This window comes from Anolis sagrei, chromosome 6 (assembly GCF_037176765.1).
Source record: "Anolis sagrei isolate rAnoSag1 chromosome 6, rAnoSag1.mat, whole genome shotgun sequence".
Taxonomy (NCBI): Eukaryota; Metazoa; Chordata; class Lepidosauria; order Squamata; family Dactyloidae; genus Anolis; species Anolis sagrei.
In genome coordinates this window covers 90700461-90716257 of record NC_090026.1, presented here as the reverse complement: position 1 = coordinate 90716257, position 15797 = coordinate 90700461, and the positions used below count along the sequence as shown (strand labels likewise).

Genomic DNA, 15797 nt, shown 5'->3' with positions numbered 1-15797 from the left:
ACAGCACGTTGAGAGCCTGAAGCAAAGTAAAAATGCCAAGTTATAAACTTCTCCAAGGGAGGATTTATAATGGAAATGCCAACAGACGCTTAACTACAGTGGTGCCGTTTTGTGCCAACATATAAATAATTCTAGTTTTTGTGGTCACATCATAAATTAGACACAGTGCTAGTGGAAACAGAAGGGTTCTGATTCAGTAAATAGAAAGAGCAAGAGTGCATGTTTGTGTTTTAAAAAGACAAGCACAGCACAGACTTGATGCTGGCTCAGAAACGATGTCTATAAGAGGGTTTGGGGTTTTTTATATTTAAAAAATCAGCTAAACCATATTCTAAATTCTTGAAAGCTTGTAAAGTAAAAAGTCTTTAACAAGCTCCACTGCCTACTGTTTCAATCTTCTAGGAATCATTTATAAAGTTTGTAAAAATGGCTCTATTCAACATGTTCCTTTTTCCATTAAGAGGGAAAATGCACACGGATACACTCAGATTCTTGCACCGCATTCCACAGGAGATACTTTAGCCTTGACATTAGCAACTGCTGCAAATGCCACACTGGTAACATGGGGTGTACAAAGCTGCTCTTGTGCTTACCAAGGCCACTTTCCTCATTCTTAGTTTACACTTGTCACTACAGCACCTATAAATGGTTTAGCATATTCCTGTTTCTCTTCATCCAGGACAGATGCAGCTGGAAAGAAACCTATCCAGGCAACATGGAGAATCCCAGATAAGCCTGCAGAAATCTGCTGTTCATTCAGAAGTTTGATGATATCAGAAAATAATAAGAGTTCCCAGTGGTGCAATAGGTTAAACCTTTGTGCCAGCAGGACTGATGACCAACAGGTTGAAGGGTCGAATCCAGGGAGAGCGCGGATGAGCTCCCTCTGTTAGCTCCCCATGTGGGGTCATGAGAGAAGTCTCCCACAAGGATGGTGAAATATCAAAACATCCAGGCGTCCCCTGGGCAACATCCTTGCAGACAGCCAATTCTCTCACACCCGAAGCAACTTGCAGTTTCTCAAGTCGCTCCTGACATGAAAAGAAAAAAAATGATTCATATAAAATTATTGGAGGATTCTTTGCAACTACAATTTTTTAATGTTGAAAGGATATTATGCCATGCTGAGAGAAACTCAAATATAAGTACAGTATATATACTCATGCATAGGTCCTCCTAATGTATAAGTCGAGGATGGGTTTTGGGGCCAAAATTATGGATTTTGAGATGTTCTGTGGATACTTCAAGGTTTATTTAAAAGTCAAGGGAAAGTTTTAAATGTAGCCTGATATTCACAAAGGCTAGAAGAGCACCACAACAGAGAGAGTAAAGGTCAGTGTTTGTAGGTTCTACCAGGATAGGGTAAGCTCTTGCTTTTCACTACTCTATTCAGATATGGTTGCTTTCTTGGTAAGTTTTAAAGTAAAGTAAAGGTAAAAGTTTCCCCTTGACATTAAATATCATTGTGCTTGACTTTGGGGGGGGGGGGGGGGGTCTCATCTTCAGTTCTAAGCCGAAGAGCCAGCGTTGTTCGTAGATGCCTCCAAGGTCATGTGGCCGGCATGACTCTATGGAGTGCTGTTACCTTCCCACTGGAGCTCTACCTATTGATCTACTCACATTTGCATGTTTTCGAACTGCTAGGCTGGCAGAAGCTGGGGTTAACAGTGGGAGCTCACTCTGCTCCCCAGCTTTGAACCACCAACCTTTTGGTCAGCAAGTTCAGCAGCTCAGCGGTTTAGCTCGCTGCACCACTGGAGGCTCCTAAGTTTTAAAGTACCGTACTTAAATTGATTGCAGATAAGACAACTTGGGTCTTTTGGGTCAATTTTTTAAATAAAACCTTTATATTTATACATAGCTATATACAGTAACTATATTTCTGACATAACAGTAGATAAGCACAGCTGGACACAGCTGAGATAACATTTTGGTGTAAGTCTATTTTGCTTCTTGGCCATTATTTCAACCCCCTCCTGGGTCTCACATTGCCAGCTGCCTATACTGCTGTATACATATACACTTCTTAGTCCTGCTCTGATCTTAATCCAAATCCTCCCACCTAGCCATGCTTTCTCTACTATTTTACAGCACCAGATTGTAGTAAAGCCCATTCAAAATCCACAGAAGGGGTGCAACTTTATAAAAACTAACCAAATGGAAAGAAAAATATAGAGCTGAGTTTTCAAGACTGTACAGTCTTATCTACTGGATGGAAGGCATGGAAACACTATTCTTCCTCTAATAAATATCCTTCATTAGGTGGTAGGAAATCCTCCTGCCTTTTTACAATGCCTCTACTGAACAGCTAAATAGAAAGTACACAATACTGTCTAAGAAACATGTCAAGTGGGGAAAGTCATGCCGATCCATTAGGGAGATATTCAGAATAGTTCAGCTATTTCAGCCCAACCAAAAATTTCACAACACAGTAAGAAACTGTCCAAGTTCTCCAAAATACCCCAGAATTGATGTCTTAAAAAAAGAGAGGGAATGGACAGAAGTGGTTTAATGCTGAGGTCACAAAGTCCACATTCAGTCTCAAGCACACAAGTACTATTTAGTAACAAGTACTACCCTTGTTAGAGCTTCACTGTCACCACCTAATTTCTTTGCTAGAAGTCTAGCACTCAGCTGGGATTACCTGAAATGTTGAGCATGCTTGAAATTGGAGCCTTTGGTACAATATTGCAAAAGAACCTTGCATGGATATTTCTGTTCAGCAGAGAATTAAAAGAGCCAGGGGACAAAAGCACATGATAGACAACCTTGTAGCATAACATGTTATGCTAAGCAGCAAAAGCAACCTGTATCTTTCTTTCAGAAATTAGGAAATGGGAAAAAGCCCTTATCATATTCTATTAAGACACAACTACAATCAAATGCATGAATTTAAGCTGTACAAAATAACCCCCTCACCCAAAATGCAAAGCAACCTAGAATTTAGCAATTCCTGCCCCAAAACAATCAATCCACAAGCATGTGGACAATTTCAACAGAAAGGAAGAGACCATGAAAATGAACAAAATCTGGCTACCAGTATTAAAAAACTCTAAAATTATAACAGCTAAACAACAGAGAGGAAAAAACCAGGCACAGATTAACACCTCCCAGCAACAGATTTTCCCAGACTCAGGCAGGCCTTCAAATGCTAATGAAGGTGATCAGCTAAACATTCACACCTAACTGCAGCAGGGAAGAGCTCCTTGCCCCACCCCAGCCATTCCACAGATATATAAACCCATTTTCCTACTTCCAACAGACCTTCTCAACCTCTGAGGATGCTTGCCCTAGATGCAGGCGAAACGTCAGGAGAAATGCCTCTAGAACATGGCTCGATAGCCTGAAAAAACCCACAAGAACCTAATCAATCTTATAGTCACATTATGTTACAATCTTAATACGCCCCTGGATTGAGATGACGTCCAAGATAGATCTTCCCCAAAATGCTTACTAATATTGTTTTTCTCCGGACACAACACGTGTAGAATTCTTCAGGTGTGTGCTCTGGGATTAAAAAAGGTACATCTTGCAATCTCTTAAGCCCATTTCTTCCTTTCCTCCTTTCTTCTTGTTTTAGTCATTTCCTTTCGTGTCTTTTTCAACTTATCGTCGCCCTTACGGTACAAACCTATCATGGCATTTTCTTGGGTTTGTCTTTGCCTTCCACTGAGACAGAGAGGGTATGCCTTGCCTAAGGTCATCGATAAAATAGTTAAGAGTAGAGACATCACACTGGCAATGAAGCTTCACAAAGCAATGGTATTCCCCATAGTAACCTATGGATGCGAGAGCTGGACCATAAGGAAGGCTGAGCGAAGGAAGATAGACACTTTTGAACTGTGGTGCTGGAGGAAAACTTAGAGAGTGCCTTGGACTGCAAGAAGATCAAACCAGTCCATCCTCCAAGAAATAAATCCTGACTGCTCACGGAGAGAATATTAAAGGCACAGATGAAGAACTTTGGCCACAAAACGAGAAGACAGGAAAGCTTGGAGAAGATAATAATAATGATCTTGGGGAAAATGAAAGGAAAAGAGAAGAGGGGACGACCAAGGGCAAGATGGATTGATGTTATCTTTAAAGTGACTGGCTTGGCCTTGAAGGAGCTGGTGGTGGCCACGACCAACAGGGAGCTCTGGCATGGTTGGTCCATGAGGTCACGAAGAGTTGGAAGCGACTGAACATATAAACAACATCAAAGGTCATTCAATAGGTCCCCACAGTTGAGCTGGGATTTAAACACTGGTCTCCAGAGTTATAGTCCAATGCTCAAACCACTAAACCTGATCCTCCTCTCCTATTCCCTGGGTGTTTTCACAGAAACACACTCTTAGAAGAGATACTTTTAAAACTTTCTTCTACTTTTCCAAAGCTGTACAATATTTCAGACAGTGGTTCATGTCCAGTTCTGGACATTTTAGGGCTAAGACGGTTTCACCTCAGGAAGATCTGATATGACGCAATCCAGTTGGGTTTGCTGCCAATGCCAATTCAATGCACGTCCCACTCAGATGTTACTGGACAACTCCAATCACCATAGACCACTGCCTGAGGCTGATGGATGGGAGCTGGAGCTCATAAGCAGAGTCTACCGCAGGCATGGGCAAACTTCGGCCCTCCAGGAGTTTTGGACTTCCACTCCCACAATTCCTAACAGCCAGTAGGGAGTTGAAGTCCAAAACACCTGGAGGGCTGAAGACTACCCATGCCTGGTCTACAGGCTGAAGAAAATATTCTGTTTCCATGTGGAATACTATGTTAAGTTCTGGGTACACAAACCAGAAAGACATGTCTGTTTCAAAAAAGAGCTGTTCATAGTTGTAGAAATACAGTGATTTCATCTTTTTGAAACACCTTGTATTTTCTTAAATTAGCTATTATACATTGGATATCCTATGCTTCGAGACCTATTGGACCTATTGTGACAGTCATGATTATATTCTCCCTTAAATAATGTTTTATGTTTGACACAAGAATTTAAACTGAGCGCTGGCCAAAATAAAGCATGTTCCTCAATGAAATCCAACTTTTCACCAGTTATAGGTAAGGACAGCTAAGAACAATATACCAAATTTATTCAACATAACATCACACTGTCTTATATTGTGTACTTATTTGCAAAATTGTCTTATATAATATACTTATTTAGTATCGTGTACTTATTTGCAAAACTACTTCCCCATCTCTTAGGAAGGAGTATTCTGTTGTTAGAAGTCTCCGATTTACATTAGCAAAGATTACTTAAATTTTAATAATAGAGCAAGGTAGGTGCTCTATTATGTTCTCTATTTCTTTGGCCATGTTCCAGAAGCATACAGCCCAAAAAACTCACAACAACCCAGTGATTCCGGCCATGAAAGCCTTCGATAATACATCTATTTCTTTGTAAGCCTGTGACTACCACTGCTACAAACACTGAAGATCTGGAAGGAGAGAAGGGGCTGACAGTCAACTATTCGGTTTTTTTTCCCTTTTGCAGGAACAGGGACAATGCAGTTCTTCAGATGTAAACTGTAGCTTCCATTAGCCATTGAAGTCCACAGTAATGGATCATGGGTGATGAAATACATAGAAGGCAGAGTACTCTGGGAAGCCATGTATAAACAATTGTTTCTGGTTGAGCTTTCACATTTTCCTCCATCCCCACACTCTCTTGACTGCGACTACCTTACATTCAAATCTGCCTCTTTTAGCGGATGAAAGCATACAGCAGCAAGATTTTGCTGATCAATGATCCTTGAACAATTCCTTCGAAGCAGTGTCATCCTGGAAGCACTGGTGTCAGTTTTAAAATGTACTTACCACCGGAAACAGGAGCATCCATAAAAACAGCTCCCATTTTTTCAGCTTCTTTTGCTAGGTCTTTTGATACTGCAGGATCAATAGTACTAGAGTCTATTAGCAAAGATCCTTTCTTCACTTTTCTAAAAAGGAACAAGAAGGAAATCAAATTTTATGAGAGCCGTCGTTCTGTAAAATAAACAAGAAATTATTTTGGATGTGGCTATGTGCCATTTTTTCCCCTTCAAATATAAATTTCAGTTTATGATAACTCTAAGGCAAACCCTATAATTGACTTTTCTTGGCATGATTTGTTAATAGAATCATAGAATCATACAGTTCCAACCCCTGCCAAGAAGCAGGAAAATCATATTCAAAGCACCACCGACAGATGGCCATACAGCCTCTGTTTAAAAGCCTCCACTATATTATGCTGGCTGCTTTATAAGTAACCCAAAATAAGGAGCCTCCACCACACTCCGGAGCGGACAGTTCCACTTCTGAACAGCTCTCATAGTCAGGAAGCTCTTCCTAAAGTTCAGGTGGAATCTCCTTTCCTGTAGCTTGAAGCCACTGCTCCGCATCCTAATCTCCAGGGCAGCATAAAACAAGCTTGCTCCCTCCCTCCTCCCTATAACTTCCCCTCACATATTTGTACATCATGTCTCCTTGCAGCCTTCTCTTCTGCAAGCTAAATATACCCAGCTCTTTAAGTGGCTTCTCATGGGGTTTTTTCTCCAGGCCCTTGATAATTTTAGTTGCCCTCCTCTCGACACATTCCAATTTGTCCACATCTCCCTTAAATTGGAGTGCCCAGAGGGGATTTGCTACTTTCTCTGAGGTTGAAAGAGTGCGATTTGCCCAAGGTCACCTCATCATTTTTCCTGGTCAATGGGTATTCGAACCTAATGGCCAGGTTCTAAGACCCATTCTAGTCTCTCACAGTTCTAGTCCAGTACTGTAGCTAATACTCCATTAGCGGATGTCTTGACTAATTCTATAATCCACCAATAACAGCAATACAATTTTGGTCAATAACGAATTGTTAATTCCAATTGGAGTAATCATTTATTTAATTATTGTCTGGTCAATGACATACATGTAAATCCCACTGATTTAAGACTTGTACTCTAACTGGGACTAGTATTTGGATTCCAGTTGCTACCACTGGGATACACACCATCACTGTCGTTGTTGCCAAGCCATCTCTGGTTTTAGTGTGGCCCTAAAACAAACCTATTGTGAAGCTTTCTTGGAAGAATTTGTTCGGGGGGGGGGGGGGTTGCTCTTGCCCTCCTTTGAAGCTGAGAGTGTGTTACCCAAGATCACATAATAATAACAATAACAATAATAACACCGGTGCTCAGATGATTCATTGCAACTTGTGCCACAAATACCATCTGCCTGCGACAAAGAAGTGGTGGGATCACAAGCCACAAAAAGTTACAGAGAATGCGCATGCCAAACTCCTCTGGGATTTCCGGATTCAGACAGACAGAGTTTTGGAGCATAATACTCCTGACCTCATAATTGTGTTAAAAAACCAAGTATGAATCATCAATGTCACAATCCCAGGTGACAGCAGGATTGCAGAGAAACAACTGGAAAAGCTGGCACAATATAAGGATTTAAAGATCGAACTGCAAAGACTCTGGCACAAGCCAATCAAGGTGGTCCCAGTGGTAATCGACACACTGGGTGCAGTGCCTAAAGACCTTGGCCTGCACTTAAGCAAAATCGGTGCTGACAAAATTACCATCTGCCAGCTGCAGGGCACCTAACTGGGATCTGTATGCAGATACATCACACAGTCCTAGACACTTGGGAAGTGTCCGACATGTGATCCAATTCAACGGCCAGCGTAGTATCTGCTGTGGATTCATCTTGTTGTGTTTCTAATAATAATAATAATAATAATAATAATACTTTATTTATCCATGCCACCATCTCCCATAGGGACTCGGGGCGGCTTACAAAATAGCACACAAAGATGCCATACATAGAATACATAATACATAAAATAAAATAGATTAACATGAAAACAATAATACATTACATAAACCAGGTATATAAATTGGATAAAACAACCTCTATTAAAATAGAATCAGTTAAAGGATCCATGTAATAAATATAGCAGCCCAGCTGAATGCACAAAATGTAGATATAAAGTGCTAAGTGATTGGCAGTAAGTTCTGGCTACTGTCTAAACATTATCAAATGCCTGCTGGAAAAACTAAGTTTTCAGCTCTTTCCTAAAAGAGTTGTAGTTTAGGGGTTTGTCAAAGTTAACTGGGGAGGGCATTCCAGGGTTGCGGGGCCACCACCGAGAAGGCCCTCTCCCTTGTCCCCACCAACCGCACTAAAGACGGAAGTGGGATTGATAGGAGGACCTCCCTGGCCGATCTTAGAGTCTGCACCGGTTTATAGGGAGAGATGCGGTCACGAAGATTGGCTGGACTCGAACTGTGGTCCAGCTGGATGTCTATGGCTGAGAAGGAATTTAGACCATAGTCTCCTAGTCCAACACTGAAACCACTACATTATGCTGGCTGCTTTATAAGTAACCCAAAGTCAGTCACTGAGCCCATTTACATTACAAATTATTAGTTCACTTCCATTGCCATGGGTGCACCCTATGGAAGCTTGGGATCTGTGATGATGATGGTGATAAACTTTATTTGTACCCAGCCCCATCTCCCCAAGGGACTTGGGGCAGCTCACAACATAAATAAATACAGTAAAATACATGTGTAGTTTCCAAAGGGACAGAAACATATTACTGAGAATTCTGAAGACTCCTCCCTAAACTGCAAGTTCCAGGATTTCACAGAATGGAACCATGGTAGCTCAAGTGGAATCTCAATGCTAGAATTGTGTGCAAAAGGAGCCAATCATGAATGAGATCTCTGATCCTGGTCTGTTTAAAAAAACACTAGCAGCTCATTTCTGCATATTTTAAGAACTTTATGTTATTCTCTTGTTTTTTTCTTCCAATAATACTTTGCCATACAAGTTTCACTGGCAAAGAGAAATGAGTCTGAACTAATCAACTTCTAGACTATTTGATTCGTTCCAAGGAATTGCAAATGCAGCCAAATCGCCTTGTCTGGGACTACCGCATGGAACACACATGCATTTCTACATGTATAATCCCATTGCTGGATACGGTCTGTTGCACAGTGGGATATTATCGGCATGCACTGATTGCTGAATTGCATTATGGATTAAGGAACATGTTAATTTAATAGGCGAGCAGAAACTTCAAGTATGTAACACTTCTTGCAAGATTTAGAACAACCATTCCCTTTTATGATGTTAAATGAAAAGGCAGAGGAAATTTCTTACTTGAGAATTCCATTGTTGCCTGTGTAAACTTCTATTACATTAGGATTAGATGGAAGCATTGTGATAATCCTGTCAGCTCTCTCTGCTACATCTGCTGGGGAATCTGTCACCTTTTAAGGAAAGGGAGATGGGTGAAAAAGAGGTCAGCAAGCTGTTGCAAACTGAAATAGAAATTGTTCTCTCGTGTTTAATAGTTCAGGCAAGTCGTAAAGCAATTCAATAGAAAGAACTCAAACACAGACCGTGCCAGGTACTCAAAGCTGCACAAATCAGTAATGAAATATTGTAGTACGCTGCTATTATTATGGATGCTAATGGATGGCATGCAGACATAACAAGGAAAGTGTGCTCATGATTTAGTTGGTGACCAAACTATGAATTCCCAGAGATAGACAAACACTGTGTCAGATCCAAAATGATTCATGCTTACAGAAGGCTCATTCAAACCAACTGGACTAAATTTTTTTATTTACGACATTTCTACCCTGCCTTTCTCACCTTGGAGGGGACTTATTTTAATTTAATTTGATTTGGCTTTAAAGTCAACCTACTCTAAATAAAATTGTGGCTGCATCTACACTGCAGAATTAATGCACTTTAATACTACTTTAACTGCCATGGCTCAATGCTATGACATCATGGGAGCTACAATTTAACAAGGCCTTCCCTACTAAAGAGTGGTGACTCACCAAACTCTCAAGATTCCATAGCATTGAGCCATGGCACTTACTGTGGTGCCAATCTGCATTAACTCTACAGTGTAGATGCATCCAAAGAACCCCCCCCCCCCCCCGCCCACAAACCCAAATTGACATTGTGGTTTGCTGTCTAAAATTGGACAGCAGACCACTAAATGCACTGTAATCAGTGGGGCAAGGAATAGCCAATATCATAGTAAAGTCAAGTTAAGTGCGGTCAAACTGCATTCATTCTACTGTGAAGATGCACTCTGTGTTTGAGTCCAACTCCATGGATCAACCAGTTCCTCTACATATTTTTAAAGTAAAGGCAGTATGAGAAGCATGTGCTTGATTTCTACAAGACGTTCCAACCTATCTTGCTTCCCTCTGTACTCATTGCATGTGCTAGTCTTCATATGAGTTTCCCGCTGTAGCTCAGATAAGGAAAAACATCCCAGGCAGAATGACAGTCTTGTGTCACCTTAAGGAATGAATGAATGGTGTTATAGCACAATATAGTTAAAGACAGTGGTTGCCGTAATAAAATATGTTAGTTTCAATGTGCCACAAGCTTTTTGTTGTTGCGACACAAGAATACTGTGGCTATCCTGGCAACAAACCCTACACCAGTTTCACTTGCAATTTAGTATCTAGCAGCACTACAATAGGAGCCCCCAGCAGCGCAGTGAGTTAAACCCTTATGCCGGCAGGACTGAAAACAAACAGGTCAGAGGTTTGAATCCTGGGAGAGTGCGGATGAGCTCCCCATGCTGGGACATGAGAGAAGCCTCCCCCAAGGATGGTAAAACATCAAAAAAATCTAGGCGTCCCCTGGGAAACGTCCTTGCAGACAGCCAATTATCTCACACCAGAAGCGACTTGCAGTTTCTCAAGTCGCTCCTGACACAAAAAACAACCCCCCCCCCAAAAAAAAACACCACAATGATTTTGCATGCTCATCTGTCTTCATTCATTAAAAGCAACGACAACCAGATGACCAAATTTGGGAATTATGCTCTATATTAAGGGTAGGCTTTAGAAATACTTCTATATCTTGACACAGCATTAAAGGAATTTTCCAGCAAAACACCTGGCATGCTCCCTCCAAATTAACAGTAAGATATCTACTACCATACCTGTGAACCCAGCTCCTGAATTTCTTTGCATGCTTCTGGAAAGACATCATATGTGATAACTGGGTAGCCGTGCTTTATAAGGTTTTTCGCCATTGGAGTTCCCATGTTACCCAAGCCAATGAATCCAACAGAGGTTTTAGAAGCCATTCCCCTAGAAGACACTAATGGGAATTCAAGAGATTTACTATGATAATGTTACATCAAAAATATTTCAACAATGTATATGTATAGATAAGGTAAAGTTTTGGTATTATTTTATTTACCAGAACGAAAACATGGTGTTTATATTACATTTTTATTTTCCAGGAACAAGTTTCTAAACATATCATATCTACATTACAATATATAGTCTTTATACCTTTCATCTTACCGAAAAACACAGATTGACAATATAGACGGCTAGATCTCTAGCTGAGCTGCTAAATTGATAAAGCAAATGACAATAAGCTAAGTTTCTTCTGTGTCTTCTGCATGTGATACACAACAGAAGAAACCATCTTACTGATTTCAGCACAACATACAGGTAAGTACATTTAAACTTAATAATAGTCAATGATAACTGCAAAAAACATTTGACCTATAACGTATACACCAATCCACATCAGAGAAGTTGAAATGGTCATGAGGTGTTTACCATGTTCACCAGGAACACTAGAGAGCCATATTCAAGACCCAACTGATCTAGCAAAGTCATTACATGATCTTGGGCTAGTCATTGACTTTCAATTTGTCAGGGTTTTTGTAGAAGGGATAAAGCAAGAGAAAGAGATCCATGAATGTTGCCTTGAGGCTGGGAAGAACAAATGAGATCTAGACATAACATGTAAACATAGTTATATCTCAATTAATAAATTAGATGTGTTCCTTTGCATTACAGATTTAAAGCAAAATTTAGTACCAGAGGCAGAAAAACATGCAAAGAATAGGGACAGGTTCCTGCATCAAAGAGAAGTTCAACATATTTTAATGAAAGATTTATTCAAAACTAACAATAAACACATGTGGAAATGAAACAACCAAGCCAGATAAGCTTTACATACGGAGAGTAAATTAAAACCTGAACATTTCTTTCAAATGCATCCAAGGATGACTACTTGAAAGTTTCTTCTAAATACACCCAGGGAAGATTTTTTTAACTTTACCAACCTATTCTTTCCTTATGATTTCTGTTTTGGTGGCCAAACATATAGGTGTGTGTGTATGTATGTGTGTCTATGTATGTATGTGTGTGTACAGACACACATACATTCTGGGGAGATAAACTTATTATGTAAGCCACCCCAAGTCGCTTTGGGGAGATGGAGAAGGGGTACAAAAATAAAGTTATTGTTATTATTATTGTCATTCCCTATTTCTGGGGAATGTGAAAGGGGGCTTCTTTTCAGAAGCTTTGTTAACTGTGTTTGCTGGGTTTAGAGACACAAGAACCCTGTGAATGTGAAAAACTGCAAATAAATAAATTGCTTCATTTTTTACCTGCGAGAACACCTCTCCAGGAATTTCTAGCAGTATGGTTGACTTCCACTGGAAGATGTATACAGAATCACACTGGATGATCTAGGCAGTGGTTCTCAATCTGTGGGTCCCCAGATATTTGGGCCTTCAACTCCCAGAAATCCTAGAAGCTGGTAAACTGGCTGGCATTTCTGGGAGTTGTAGTGCAAAACACCTGGTTGAAAACCTCAGATCTAGGTATTCCTAGAGAGATGTTATTTCTATGAATCTCTAGGTTAAAGTGAAGGATAGAGAGATTCCTAGAAAAACTTTTTAATCAAATCCGTAAAAGTCAGAATTGCCAATACCCGTAATAAACACATTGCAAGTTGGCATCTTGATTAGGATTGGGGCTGCAAACAAGCCAAATAATCTCTACCCAACCAAACTGTGGCATAGACACTGAGAACTGGGAAGCCCTTGAGCTCTCTAACTGTAGGTCAGCTGTGACCAGCAGTGCTGCAGAATCCAAAGAGGCATGAATGGAGGGCAAAAGGGAGAAGCGATCCATCTGGAAACCAATGTCCTCACTGCGGGAGAACATGCGGATCAAGAATAGGGCTCCACAGCCACCTATGGACTCACTGCCAAGGCACTACACTTGGAGGACCATCATCCTTGGGCTACGAACGATCACCTAAGTAAGTACCCAACTTTCCTCTGTAAGTTAAACCATCCGTCCATGCTTTCCACACGTTTACCAATCTTCCAAAGAGGGACACAGGAAACTGTAGTAGCAAAAAAAGGACAGTAGATGCTTTATAGACAAGTGCCTTTGTGAAAATATAGCATAAGATGCCATCCTTAACTGCAGCCTTTGATAGTAAGAACTTGCCAAAGAAGCCCATGAAGTATACAGGTGTTGGTTTTGTAAGAAAAGAATTCTTCCCTAAAAACAGATTTTAACTGACAGCAGAACATTACATTTCTGTAATTTTTATTGGCATGAAATATTTTTTGGTAAGAGTTCTTGAAAATTCAGAAGTGGACAAAAAAGTGGCTGCTTCCATAGGCGGCATACTTGAATATCCTAAAAATAGTCATCATACAAATTTTATGATTTTTTATCTTTGTGAACTTGAAAACAGCTGACAAATAATATTATGGATAGTTTTACTATTCTGAATAAAACTTTTTCTAACTGAATGAATATGGCTTCTTTAAAAGTTGTTATTTGGGTGTGCTGGGGTGTGTTTCGTTTTTACAGTTCATTTGCAAGGGTGGTTTCGGCTTCTACTTTGTTGTTTGTTTTGGATTTATTGTTCTTTAGTACCTTTCGATTACTTATTATTCTCCAGTTACAAGACATAGAGAATGTGTCCAATCCTTATTATGGATTGTCAAGAGAGATTGTTCAGATTCCATGCATATTTGTGCCCTTTCCTTTTCCGGACTGCTGATTCAGCCGGTTAGTATCAGCCATAATTCAAGATACAAACAGCTGCTCACCAGAAGCTGAAATGAACGCAAGCCACTATGGCAGTTTGCTTATATGAACTAAAGATTAATTTTAAAAGGCATAACGGACAACTTTCACACCATGGTTATTTGATCACCCAACTCAGCCATCTGAAACCTATCCTCTGGCATTTGTGTAAATTAGGACGACGACAGATATTTGAACGACAAGAGTAGCTGCCAAGAAAAAAAAATCGACCACAGCACAATATGGACTGTTTAGAAAATTATAATATGCTGTTTGTGCAATTTAGAAAAATAATTACAACCAATGAACTCATAACTCAATTTTCCATCCTACAATAAATAGTTATAGTTTAACTAGCTATTATATTGCATTTGGGGAATTGTTGGTTTATAGCCAGTCCAAGTCACTTTTTGACCTACGGTGCCTCCTTCCATGAAGCATTGAGGGTTCTTTGAATAACCTGATTTAATATTTACATAAACCTGCTCTTTTTTTCAAAAGGGAAGTAGTAACAAAAAGGTATTACAAAAGGGGATCTCCTAGCTTTGGCATTAAACACTTTGCATTTATCCTCATTCACAGCCAAGTCTACCCCACAAACCTTTTGCATCCTTTCTGAGACTAACATGAAGGAACATAGCTTTCTGCTCTGTTTTTCAAAATTGTCACACCTTTCTCCACTTTTCCAGTTTACATGGTTCCCATTTAATTCAGATTTCAACAGAATTAAGAACAATATTTACTAGGTTATAATGAGTTATTGGCCCAAAGTTGCCCAATGAGATTCATAGAGCAGTAAGGACTTGAACACAGATTCTCTTGTTACTTTGCACTAAGCACAAAGTAGCTGCACGCAATAAGATCCTGCAGAAACTTACTGGTAGTGCATGGGATACACAGCCAAAATTAATAAGAACATCAGCCCTGGCCTTGTCTTACTCAACTGAGTTGTTGTAGGTTTTTCAGGCTGTATGGCCATATTCTAGAAGCATTTCCTCATGACGTTTCACCTGCATCTATCGCAGACATCCTCAGAGATTGTGAGGTCTGTTGGAAACTAGGAAAATTGGATTTATATATCTGTGGGAAGTCCAGGGTGGGAGAAAGAACTCTTGTCTGTTGGAGATAGGTGTGAATGTTTCAATTGGCCACCTTAATTAGCATTTGATGGCCTGACAGTTTTTAGGTGTGCCCTGTTCCTGCCTGGGGGAATTCTGTGTTGAGAGGTGATTAGCTGTTCCTGTTTTTCTTCTTCTCTAGAGTTCGCCTGTGTTTGGGTTTTCTTCTTTATTTACCGTTTTAATTTTAGAGTTTTTAAAACTGATAGCCAGATTTTGTTCATTTTCATGGTTTCTTCCTTTCTGTTGAAATTGTGCATATGTTTGTGTAGCCTGACATGGTAGTTGTTAGAGTGGTCCAGCATTTCTGTGTTCTCAAATAATATGCTATGTCCAGGTTGGTTCATCAGGTGCTCTGCTATGGCTGACTTCTCTGGCTGAAGTAGTCTGCAGTGCCTTTCATGTTCCTTGATTCGTGTTTGGGCAATGCTGCGTTTGGTGGTCCCTATGAAGACTTGTCCACAGTTGCACGGTATATGGTTGACTCCTGCAGAGGTGAGAGGATCCCTCTTGTCCTTTGCTGAATGTAGCATTTGTTGGCTTTTCTTATTGGGTCTGTAGATTGTTTGTATGTTGCATTCCCACATCAGCTTCCCAATGCGGTCAGTGGTTCCCTTGATGTATGGCAAGAACACTTTTCCTCTGGGTGGGTCTTCGTCTTTATTCTCGTGTCTTACTCAACTTACTCAACTGCTGAGTATGCCTGCTCTCTTTGGCATGAGTCTATCCACATGAAGCAGGTGAATACAGCACTGACTGAAACATGCAGAATAATCACAGGATGTCTCAAACCTATACCTACCAATACTCTGTA

At 40.3% G+C, this 15797-nt stretch overlaps 1 protein-coding gene across 1 annotated transcript in view; it reads right to left on the bottom strand.

Moving 5' to 3' along the window:
- The window catches only part of HIBADH (3-hydroxyisobutyrate dehydrogenase), a 96277-nt gene that overhangs the window by 70109 nt on the left and 10371 nt on the right, over nucleotides 1-15797 (bottom strand). Inside the window, exons 2-4 of the mRNA XM_060782022.2 lie at nucleotides 10946-11106; nucleotides 9130-9239; nucleotides 5806-5927 (exon numbers count right to left, since the gene is read on the bottom strand). Of these exons, the coding sequence (XP_060638005.2) occupies nucleotides 5806-5927; nucleotides 9130-9239; nucleotides 10946-11106 (393 nt within the window). The remainder of the gene's footprint in view (nucleotides 1-5805; nucleotides 5928-9129; nucleotides 9240-10945; nucleotides 11107-15797) is intronic.